Source organism: Ipomoea nil, unplaced genomic scaffold (assembly GCF_001879475.1).
Source record: "Ipomoea nil cultivar Tokyo-kokei standard unplaced genomic scaffold, Asagao_1.1 scaffold1418, whole genome shotgun sequence".
Lineage (NCBI taxonomy): Eukaryota > Viridiplantae > Streptophyta > Magnoliopsida > Solanales > Convolvulaceae > Ipomoea > Ipomoea nil.
Window position 1 is genome coordinate 13,126 of NW_017617846.1, and position 12,357 is coordinate 25,482.

Genomic DNA, 12,357 nt, shown 5'->3' on the forward strand with positions numbered 1-12,357 from the left:
TCTCTCACTCCTTTTGATACGAAATTGCCCTTCAAGTTCCAGTGTGAACAATTCTCGTTGATGCTTGCATATGCCATGACTATCAACAAAAGCCAATGTCGACAAGGATGGACAAGATTGTGTTGCAACTACCAATATCGTCTACAAAGAGGTTTTCAATAATGTGTAAATAAAATCAATGATATGATGTTTTTTTTTCAAAACGACAAAATTGCTATATATCTAGACAAAAATATATCCTTTATACTAATGAATTAGGATAGCAATTAATTACTATAACTAAGTTGCTAGAGAACGAGCACATTTGCCCAATGTATAAAAATCATAAACAATGATATATAAAAATCTCTAAAGTTATAGCACCGCATGCATACATATATATATTAACTATTAATTTGAGCAATTACTTGCTAGAATTCAAGCAATGATAACATTAACAAACATAAACGATTCAAACCATATCTTCAATTGCACTATATAACACTCTGTATTTGATGTTATAATCTAAATAATTTTAATCGATCCAAATATTCTTAATATATTATAACAAATCAATTTCGTGCATCGCACGGGTGAAAATACTAGTACTTATAAATTCTTCAATGCACTTGAAAATAATTGGGGATAAGGGACAAAAAACATCATGGGCATGCCCCAAACCTGTGGACAAATTTAAACCATTGATTTAGTAGATCTAACAGTTAAAAATAAACAAAATTTTACTTGATTTCGCATCCATTAGATCTTGCATATCAACGGTTTGGATTTGTTACCAAGTTATTTGATATATTTGGGGGTAAAGGTAAAAAAAAAAAAAAAAAAATTATTGAATACCCAAGAACAACTTACATGGACAAACCTGTTGAAACAAACGAGAGGCTAGCATTGTCCAAAAAGAAGAGACCGTTTGAGTAAATAGCCAACTGAAACCGGATTTGAGAAACCTTTACTGGCTACCGTTGAGGCCAGGTTAGGTTGCCACTTAACCGCTAGCAACTACTTAGCAATCTAGACTGCCATCCCCACTTTTGATAAGTAGCCAGCTAACACCAGATGTTATCATGCATCGTCCTCTGACCATATTTCTAATAGCAGACTACATTGCAGTCCCCAAGTAGCAGAATTGTTTTGAGCAGTAGGGAGTTTGGCTGGTTCTTCTCTTCAAATAAGGTACCAACAGCATTTCTATCCTGAGTATCAAGCATGGTCACCCAGGAAATGTTGATTAGTCCCCCACTGCTTCAGTGGTTCTGCAGAATGGCCAAAGCAGTTAGGTCCATCAGGAATGATGCATGGAGAAATAAAATTATTATTCATGGACCTATTACATATTACAAACAAACCCCACACAACTTACCTCTTGCTTCTATGTTTATCTGCCGAAGCCTGAAGCACTTTCACCAAATATAAAACAGAAAACTCCCAGAAGCTTTAGGTGATTCCAGTGCTCAGAGCCAGGCTCTATGCAAGAATTTTCCCTGGATTGCTTTGGTTAACACCAACCAACACTCCAACCCAGATTTAACTTTAATGTATCATGTCAAAGATAGCCTGTTGAAGGGTTTCTGATGTTTACCAACTTCCACAATAACTATGCTTCTAATTCGTCTCTATATGCCCATCAGCACTTTCAGTTCCTCTTTCTCTCTGTATAAAGAAGAAAAACACAATCTTAGCCTATGACAAATCAATAGAATGTGTGTGTGTGATATGCTACATATGCCAAAATCCTGTCAAATTTATAATCACAAACCTAAGTGGAAAGAATTCCACAGAAGCAACAAAACCCTAAAACATGTAATAATCAAGTAACATTCAATGAATTTGTTTTGTTGTTTAAGACAATAATAAACACTTCATTAGGTAACTAGAAAGTTATACATATTAAATGAAAATCAATTGCTTGTTTTACAATCTCCAAGTTTTCATGATCCCTCAACCCCACTCACACAAAATACAAGTTTGAAGTAAAAGATTTTAAAAAGGAGGTGGAGACTACTGAACTAGCACAAAAGGTACCTGCTAGGAAATGAAGGCATTAGAACTTCAAGTACATTGATCATAACTGACCCTACACCATCTTCGCCAAAAGTCTGCCTCCTTGTTGGACCTGGACATGAAAAAATTTGTAACCACTTGTACTCTGGTTAATAAAAGAAAATTATATATAGGCAAAGAGGTAAAAACAAATTTGAAGCAGGGTATAGGTAAATCATTGGCTGGTCCAGGAACATGAGTACACTACAGAAAATAACAAACAGAAAGGTTCGTGCAGAAGAAGGTTGAATTCAGCATTTTTTTTTTTTGTTTTTACATTTTGGGAAAAGTGTCTTATGTATATGCTCATGGGGAACCATCAAGTTGCATCCTTAGCACTTGGAAACTGGAAATCAGAGACTTATTTCAACTAATTTACCCTACCATAAACTGGAAAGCAGAGAATTATTTCTACCTTTGGAATTTTTGAGGCCCAATGCATCAGCTTGGAGATTTGACATGTGATCCTTAGGCATCTCTAACCTGTCTAACCTTGCCAACTCATTCAACACTTGATCAACAAATGAATAAGCAAACATACTTGTTTCATCACAAGCTTCTTGGATAATGAGGTACTTATTCTCAAAATTGCTTTTATCATTTACTACTGTGGTATCTGCCTGTAAAAAGTTAGAAGATGCAAATTTTGGCTTGTATCCCAACTCTGTTTTTGGTTCTTTCAGTCCATCATGAAGCCTCCCTGATAGTCCATTAGCAGAGGATATTGAGGAAAATCCATCTTTATCAATATAAGAACAAGTTTGCCTTTGTTGGCCTGTACTTCCTGCTTGATCCCCATTTTCATCTATACTGCTAGTGTCGTCAAAAATTTTTGAAGAACGAAGAAATGCACAAGACTCTAGTGAGTTCTTTTCAGTAATGTTCATTGATTCAAGTTTGATACTTAACTTTTTATTTGGTGAAAAAAGTGGAGTCACGTTTTCAGCTAGACTTGAAGAGACTGGTGATTTAGAATCAACTGTGCTGGTCTCACCAACACTTTCTGATTGGCAATCAAGATCATCAGGGGGATGACTGCAAATATTGTCATGACTGTCATAACCAGATTCATCACATTCTTCAACATCCTCCATGTATGCATCAGCAAAATCTTTGTCAAATTCATTTTCTGGAAGAGAGTCCCAGACTATCTGCTTTGCCTGAGCACTCAAATGTAGTAAACAATTTACATCTTCCTGTATTTCCTCAGTTGAGAGGGTTTTTGGGGCTGACCCCTGATGTCCTGTTGATAATTCTAACAGTTTCTAGCAAACTCTTTGGTATAGTGTCCATATTGATGCACTCCAGAAGATATTCAGTCAACAAATTCTTCATTGTCACACGCACACGACAATTTTGTTCTGATGGTTCAGTACCTGGATCCAGCATAATCTACAACTTCTTCAGCTCTAAGTAACTTATTTTCCTTTTATCCTTGACTAATTGAATAGCCTTCGCAATATCACTCTGTAGCACCTCTATATCTGGAGAAACATTTGGTAACAGTGTTCTTGATTTCGGTTTTAGCATCAAGTGTGCAACTGCCAAAGCTTTTGCCAAAGGTTCTGGTGGCTCATCTCCATCATAAAATTCTTGCAGCATTTCCATTGATTTTCTCCTTATTTGTTTCGCTAATCTCCCAAGACTCCAACCAGACCTTCTGCCTTGCAACTTAGGAGTGTATCCCTTGACCCCTCTGAGATTTCGGTACATTGCACTAAGTGCTACGAATGGAAGTTCCTCAAATCTAGCAAGAACATCAATACAAGCTACACGGAAGGATTGAGATGGATTTGAAAGAGCCATTTCATTCTGGCAAAAATTTTGAGGATCCATAAGGAGTCGAGCCAGTTGCTTCAATTTCATTTGGCAATGGTCATCATGGCATTCAAGTAGTTTTGGAAGAAATTCTTTGATTATCTTTCTCATCTTCTTTTTTGTTTTCAGGAAGTTAACAGAACCATTCGTCACAATCTCAGCAAAACAGAATAGCCCCTTATTGGTCATTTCATCAAGTAAGGAGATTATATACTTCAAATTCTTAGGTGAATCAAAAGTTGTATTTCATCATCTTCAGTCACATGATGGTTTCTTTCAGCATTATGTACTCCAAGTGTCTTTTCAACAAATGTTCTGATGTTCTCATAACTTAACTGTAACCAAATACAGGAAATATCAGATGAGTAATTGAAATACTATTCAATTTTTTAGAAAATATAACTCGCAGTTAGATATAGATGCGTTAATTTTATAAAAATATTCCAACTTGGACACTTGGTATTAAATCTACATTAGTTTTGGACAATGATAATTACAAAATCAAAAGCACTTACATCATCTTCTCTAAGCACTGATTCAGGCACAAACCTACATGTAAGAAATAAAGACCAGTGGTTGAGTTATAATTACAAGCAGATGTACTCAATTGAGTTTTAAATAAAACCAACTATAAAAAAATTTTAAACCAAATCAACTTGTAGCATGTATAATTTATACAGATGTATATGATTTGCAGAATAGAGAAAGAATAAAGCACTACTGAACATCTGGACCACAAAAAGATCAACAAAATACATCCCTCCTGAGCAAGGGATGATATTGATATAAAGAACCATGTAGAGAGTACTCATTTAGCACTGTTATAGAATATTGGGAGAATATTCTCTGTGATTGACTATCCCATATTTTAGGGATCTAAATATTTGCTTACCATATCAGTTCAGACTCTTCTTATATTTAAGGAGTAGTTGACTAGCTCTATAAACACACAGAATAAGAGAGAGCTACAGAGGTAACTCACTGCTTTAACATGGTACCAGAGCCAGGGCAATAAAAAAAAATAAAAAAAATCCGGCGTCTCCTGTTCTCACCGCCGGTCCACCGCCACTCGCCGTCGTCCGGCGACCTTGCCTGGAAATTTTCAGGCCAAGACGACCTGCGCGTGACCCTCACGCGCCACCGACAACCGCCGCCGCCGCCGCCGCGCCGGCGCGTGAGGGCTCTCCGGCGACCGGAAATTTTTCCGGCCGGTCTTTCCAGGGTCGCCTGAGTTCGGGGATCTCGGTTCCGGGCTCAGTTTGGACCAGTTTTGCGTCGGTCTTTTCGATTCTACAGTCAGGTTGTTTCGTTACCATTCGGCTCCGTTTTTTTTGTGTTTTCTGCTCTGTTTGTGGTCCTAAATTTGTGGATATGGCTGGGAATACGTCTATGGTTGTCACTGATATAGTTCCTGTTAATTCTAAAATCACGGATTGTAAGCTTAATGACTCTAATTACTTGGAATGGATTCACGTCATTAAGCTTTATCTTACTAGTTTGGATAAAAGTGACCACTTGTCTAAACCTTTGGCTGACCAAGATTCTACTTGGGTACGGGATGATGCCCGTTTGTTCCTACAAATTCGTAATTCCATTGATGAGGGTATTGTTGGGTTCATTAGTCATTGTGCCTCTGTTAAAGAGTTGATGGAGTATTTGGAATACTTATACGCTGGGAAAGGGAATATTACTCGTGTTTATGATGTTTGTAAGTCCTTTTTCCGTGCTGAAAAACATGATTTGTCTCTCCCTACATACTTTATGGAATTTAAGAAGACTTATGAGGCACTTAATCAGCTTATGCCATTCACCGCTGACATTAAAGAGCAGCAAAACCAACGTGAACAATTGGCTGTTCTGAGTTTTTTGGCAGGTCTCCCTTCTGAGTTTGACACGGCGAGGTCTGCAATTCTTAGTAGCTCTGCCATCCCTTCTCTTGCTAATGTTTTTCCACGTCTGAGTCGGTCGGTGCAATCGCAACCAAGTGTGCCTGAGGCTACCATCCCATCCAACAATGCTCTCGTTGGCCGTCATCCTCGCAGTGGGAATGGAAAAAATTCCCAGGGATACACTTCTGGTGGTATTGTGTGTCACTATTGCCATAAGCCTGGCCACATAAAACGGGACTGTAGGAGATGGTTGAGGGAGCGAGGAAATCCGACTGCTAATGCTGCATCCACACCTGAGGCATCTTCCAAGTTGATCACTGTATCTGCCGACGAGTTTGCCAAGTTCTCTCAGTATCAAGAATCTTTAAAGCGTTCATCCTCTTCAGTCACTGCTATTGCTGACTCAGGTAATGCAACTACGTGCCTTCTCTCATCCTCCTCCAAGTGGGTCATAGACTCGGGTGCCACGGATCATATGACAGGTAACTCTAGTTTGTTTTCCACGCTTTCTTCTCGCCCACATAGTTCCCCCCCCCGTTACCTTAGCAGATGGTTCTGCCTCTCATGTTCTTGGGTCCGGTTCCATTACGCCCATCCCTTCGCTCCCCTTGTCTTCTGTCTTGCATCTACCTAATTTTTCATTCAACTTAATTTCGGTCAGCCAACTTACCCGTACTTTAAACTGTTCTGTTACGTTCTTCCCTGATTATTGTCTGTTTCAGGATCTTTTGACGAAGAGGGTTATTGGTAAGGGGCGCGAGTCTGGGGGCCTTTACGTTCTTGACGCCACGAAGCGGGAGCCGGTTGCTTGTTCGGGTGTTGTCACTCCAATAGAAGCTCATTGTCGTCTGGGGCATCCTTCCCTACCCTTGTTGAAGAAATTGTGTCCGCAGTTTTCAAGTTTGTCTTCTTTACATTGTGAGTCGTGTCAGTTGTCCAAGCACCATCGTGTGCCTTTGAGTCCTAGGGTTTACAAACGAGCGTCTTTTCCGTTTGAGTTAGTGCATTCTGATATTTGGGGTCCATGTTCTGTGACCTCTAAACTCGGTTTTAAATATTTTGTTACGTTTGTTGATGATTTTTCTCGAATCACATGGTTATACCTACTGAAGTCTCATTCTGAACTTTTTGAGGTGTTTTGTGGATTCTGCGTTGAAATTAAGACTCAATTTAATGTTCCTGTCAAAATTTTACGTAGTGACAATGCTAAAGAATATTTTTCGCTCCCTTTTGTCTCTTATATGCGTCAGAATGGTATGTTACATCAGTCCTCTTGTGTTGATACACCTTCTCAAAATGGGGTCGCTGAGCGCAAAAATCGGCATCTGCTTGAAACTGCAAGAGCCTTGATGTTTCAAATGGGGGTTCCCAAGCAGTTTTGGGCTGATGCCGTTTCCACAGCCTGTTTCTTGATCAATCGGATGCCCTCTGCGGTCTTGGGTGGGAAAACACCTTTCCACACTCTGTTTCCTTCAAAACCTTTGTTCCATGTTGACCCGCGTATATTTGGCTGTGTATGCTTCGTTCGGGATGTCCGTCCCCATGTCACCAAGTTAGATCCCAAGTCTTTAAAGTGTGTGTTTCTTGGATATTCCCGTGTGCAAAAAGGGTATAGGTGTTACTCTCCTGAGCTTGGAAGGTTTCTTGTTTCCATTGATGTTGCCTTTCATGAGGACGTCCCTTTCTTTCCTTCACCTCCAGAGGTTGTTCGTAAGGGGGAGGAGGAAGATATATTGATGTATACGGTCACGGCGTCTGTTCCTACCCCTCCTGTCTTACATGTGTATTCTCGTCGACCTCGGCCTGACACACTCGTACCGGCACCGCCTCCCGCTCCCCTTCCAGATTCGGCTCCATGTCCTGACACCACCTCTGTGTCATCTGATCCAGTCTTGGTTGATGAACGTCCGATTGCTACCCGGAAAGGTAAACGTAGTTGTACTTATCCTATATCCTCTGTTGCATCATATGATAGGCTGTCACCTGTCTCGTGTTCTTTCATTGCTTCCCTTGATTCTATATCCATTCCTAAGACTGTTAGGGACGCCTTGTCCCATCCTGGGTGGCGAAATGCCATGCTTGAGGAGATGAACGCTTTGGATCACAACGGTACTTGGGAGTTGGTCACTATGCCTGCAGGTAAAAGACCTATTGGTTGTAAATGGGTGTTTACTGTCAAAGTCAATTCTGATGGGTCTGTGGCTCGATTGAAAGCCCGTCTTGTGGCTAAAGGATATGCCCAAACTTATGGAGTTGATTATTCTGACACCTTTTCACCTGTGGCTAAGCTTACTTCTGTTAGGTTACTCATCTCAATGGCTGCCATTCATGATTGGCCTTTGCATCAGCTTGATATCAAGAACGCATTTTTGCATGGGGATCTTCATGAAGAGGTGTACATGGAGCAACCTCCTGGGTTTGTTGCTCAGGGGGAGTCTGGGAAAGTATGTCGTCTTCGGCGATCGTTGTATGGGCTGAAACAAAGTCCACGTGCATGGTTTGGCAAGTTTAGTCAGGTTGTTGAGAATTTTGGGATGTTGAAAGGCAAATCGGATCATTCCATGTTCTACAAGTGGTCCAAAACAGGTATCATCTGGTTGGTGGTTTATGTAGATGACATTGTCATTACAGGGAACGACACTGAAGGGATTTTGTCTCTCAAGTCATTTCTTCATAGTCAATTCCAAACAAAAGATTTGGGACCACTGAAGTATTTCCTGGGTATCGAAGTTATGAGGAGCAAAACAGGCATATTACTATCTCAACGAAAATATGTTATTGACTTACTCTCTGAAACAGGAAAAATAGGGACTAAACCATGCAATACTCCCATGATACCGAACTTGCAATTGACAAAGGAGGGGGAATTGTTTGAAGATCCTGAGAGGTATAGGAGATTGGTTGGGAAGCTAAATTACTTGACCGTAACCCGTCCAGATATTGCATACCCGGTTAGCGTTTTGAGTCAGTACATGTCATCTCCGACTATTGATCACTGGGCAGCTGTGGAGCACATCTTGAGTTACTTAAAGGAAGCCCCGGGACACGAAATCTTGTATAAGAATCATGGTCACACTCGGATTGAGTGTTTTACTGATGCAGATTGGGCAGGTTCCAAAGAGGATCGTAGATCAACCACTGGATATTGTGTTTTCTTTGGAGGTAATCTGGTTTCCTGGAAAAGTAAGAAGCAGAGTGTAGTATCTCGTTCGAGTGCAGAGTCTGAATATAGAGCGATGGCACAATCAACAAGTGAAGTGATGTGGATACACAACCTTTTGTATGAGTCTGGTTTCAAAGCTCCAATTCCTGCAAAGCTATGGTGTGATAACCAAGCTGCTCTTCATATTGCATCAAACCCGGTGTTCCATGAACGAACTAAGCACATAGAAATTGACTGTCACTTTGTACGTGAAAAGATACAACAAGGGTTAATCTCCACAGGATTTGTGAAGACAGGAGAACAACTTGGGGACTTATTCACGAAGGCCCTTACTGGAACCCGAGTTAGTTATTTGTGTAACAAGTTGGGCATGATCAATATCTTTGCTCCAACTTGAGGGGGAGTGTTATAGAATATTGGGAGAATATTCTCTGTGATTGACTATCCCATATTTTAGGGATCTAAATATTTGCTTACCATATCACTCTTCTTATATTTAAGGAGTAGTTGACTAGCTCTATAGACACACAGAATAAGAGAGAGCTACAGAGGTAACTCACTGCTTTAACAAGCACTATTGTTCTTTTATTCTTCTTTTGATAAATTGTACTAGCCATTTAATCAATATATAGAAGCCAAGCACCAAAACCTTCTTGATTAAGGTTTAAAGCATTAATGGAGAAAAATGGCTGTGAAAGGAGGGTGTCAATTCAAAATAAAATCAAAACCAATGGAAAAAGTTGCAGGCATTGAATTAGAGAGCATAGAGAGAACTTCAAGATTTAAGAATGAAATTCAAAAGCAAAAAACAAGAAAGATAACAAACACAAATAATAATAAGAATCTCACATACTTGTCATTGGGTGGCTTAAGAGACTCCATGCAATCCTGCTCCCATCGTGATAAATTTACACCCATCAACCACCTGAAAAATAAGGATAAAAATCTTTTAAGATTGTCATCACACAAATATTAATGAAATTGCAGCTATAAATATACCACTAACCTTCTTTTGAGCCTAAGATCCTTCTCTTGCTGCTTCGTTTGAGATAACAAAGCTTTGCAGTCTTCTATATAATGCTCCTCCATTTTCCTCAACTATTCTGTGAAAAAGGGAACAGCAGCCTTAATCAACCCCTCTTTTTTTCAAAAGCATTAATGTATGTGTGTGCTTGTGTGTGTATACATACATGGGCAGAGCTAGGGATAAAGATGAGTAGGGGCAAAGTTCAAGCAATTAAAAAACGACCATGTCAAAATTTAAAACATGGTACTTCTCTATGCTCTCTCATATTCTGACTACCTTGAATAGATGAATCCTCAAAAGTAGGCATTATTTTAGAATATTTCTCCATAGCTGAATTAGAAAATATATGTCATATAAATTAATCACAAAACATATTTTTATACATTATTATAAAATAAAAGTAGATTTTCAAGTCCATATTTGAAGCAAAACCAAGCAAATTTATCATCAAACAATGGTTAATTTGCATAGATAATGACATGTGATTATCACACAAGGGGGAAGAAAAACCAAAGAAGAATTAGCTATGTCCATATTCTAGTATCATAACAAATTCTATCAGATCTTGCTGTCAATTCTTGCTGGCAATTGAAAAAGTAATTAAGCAATGGCAAAGCAATATCCTTGAAATTCTTTAAGGGAACAAAATACCCTGAATTAGAAGTCAGTCTTCAAGAATCAATTTTTAACCAAGAATTCAATTATTCAAATACCCAAACAGAAATGAAGAGAAAAACGAAATGCAAAGAGTCAAATTAATTTTGACAAATCTACTGAGAAAATTTCATACAAATTAATTAATTAATTAATTATTATTATTATTATTATTATTATTATGAAAAAATAAAATAAAATATAAAAAATTACACACATCTCCTCATATTCTTGTTCTTTCCCCAGTTTTATTGATAGTACAATTATGCAGAAAATTTACCAAAGGATATACAGGTATAGAGCTATTTTAAATTTTAAAAAAAAAAAAAAAAAAAAAAACAAACAAACAAACAAACAAAAACAAAAACAAAACCTCAAAGATTTCTAAACTGATATACGGAATACATAAATTATTCCTACAGAGTAATATACAAAATATTTCATATAATAAATTAATAATATAGAAAATTAGTAAATTACAATATATTACAATATACAAAATATTTCTTAGTACGGTGTCAAGATTCCCAAGATAGGGAGATATTGGTTCAAAATCCAATTCGTGAGACCAGAAGAAAGGTCAGTGTTGAGAAGCTCGGTCAGTGATAGTCTTTCCCCCAAATATGTTCTGACTACAAAATCTTCTTCTTTTATTACTAGTTCCGTTCCTAATGAAACTACTCAAAAGGAGGAATTGAGTGCCATCCCCACCCAATACTAGTTCTTCTTATCTTTCTTTTGTTCCTTTGGTCCTATACAAGGAGTGAGCAAACCATTTCGCAAGGGGCACGAACGTTCTCAAATAAGTAAGGGAAGCTCTAGTTCCTATGTTTGAAGGACATACCCAGGTGAAAATTGAATACACTAACATCTTTCAACATTATGTTACCTCAGCGTTAAGTTTATAATCCGAAATACTAAAGGCTGTTAATGTGCATCAACTCATATCACAAATTTATTTTTGATAGATAAATCACACAAACTACTATTATAAGTCAACTTACATTTTATATCCATCAAAAGTGTAAACCTCTTTCAAATTTGGAATTGCTTGCTCAAAAGCAACCATTTTTCCAGCTTCATAGTCAGGGACGGAGCTGCCATGGGGCAGCTACCCCCACTGCCCAAAATTACACAGCCCCAAAACGACGTCGTTTTGGGGCTGTGTATATATGAAAGTTTTTTTTTTTTTCATTTGTTGTTTCTTCGGTTCTTCCTCACCAGACGGCTTTGTCTCTGGCTCTCTGCCTCGACTCCTCAGTTCACAGACCGCAGCTCCTGAGTTCCTGCCTCCATAGCTCCACCGGCTATTTTCCATTTCTCCTCCGTGGACCGTGGCTTCATCCGGACTCCGGACCGTCCGTTCACCATTCGTCCACCGCCCAGTCACCCACCGGACCACCATTAGTCCATTATAGATTTATAGCTTCAGCCCTCAGGTTAAAACCTCAACCAATCTTCATTACTCTTCAATTTATTCTCTTAATTAGTTTGCCCTAATGGCTAATTTCATAAAAATGATGATTGATATTTCATATTTGATAAATCCCTAATAGCATAATTATTCTCTTAATTAGTTTGCAGTTTGCCCTAATGGGCTAATGGCTATTCTGTTTTGCACTTTTGCAATTAATTTATTAATCTCAATTAGTGATTACATATATGCTTAATGCTTTTGCAGATTTGTATACGCTAGACTGCTATTCTGCTAATCGCCTAATTGAATACATAATCACATAATTATTCTCTTAATTAGTTTGCAGTTTGCC

At 38.5% G+C, this 12,357-nt stretch overlaps 1 protein-coding gene across 1 annotated transcript; it reads right to left on the reverse strand.

Annotated features, from left to right (window-relative positions):
• Positions 1-575: 575 nt before the first annotated feature.
• Positions 576-10,607, reverse strand: LOC109187182. Its single transcript, XM_019337303.1, has 8 exons — positions 10,586-10,607; positions 9,914-10,010; positions 9,761-9,832; positions 4,371-4,404; positions 2,453-4,190; positions 2,020-2,110; positions 1,358-1,647; positions 576-1,250 (listed from the first exon to the last, which is right to left on the reverse strand). The coding sequence occupies exons 5-7, from the start codon at positions 3,129-3,131 to the stop codon at positions 1,611-1,613; spliced, it is 807 nt and encodes a 268-aa protein (XP_019192848.1). The 5' UTR covers positions 3,132-4,190; positions 4,371-4,404; positions 9,761-9,832; positions 9,914-10,010; positions 10,586-10,607; the 3' UTR covers positions 576-1,250; positions 1,358-1,610.
• Positions 10,608-12,357: the final 1,750 nt, after the last annotated feature.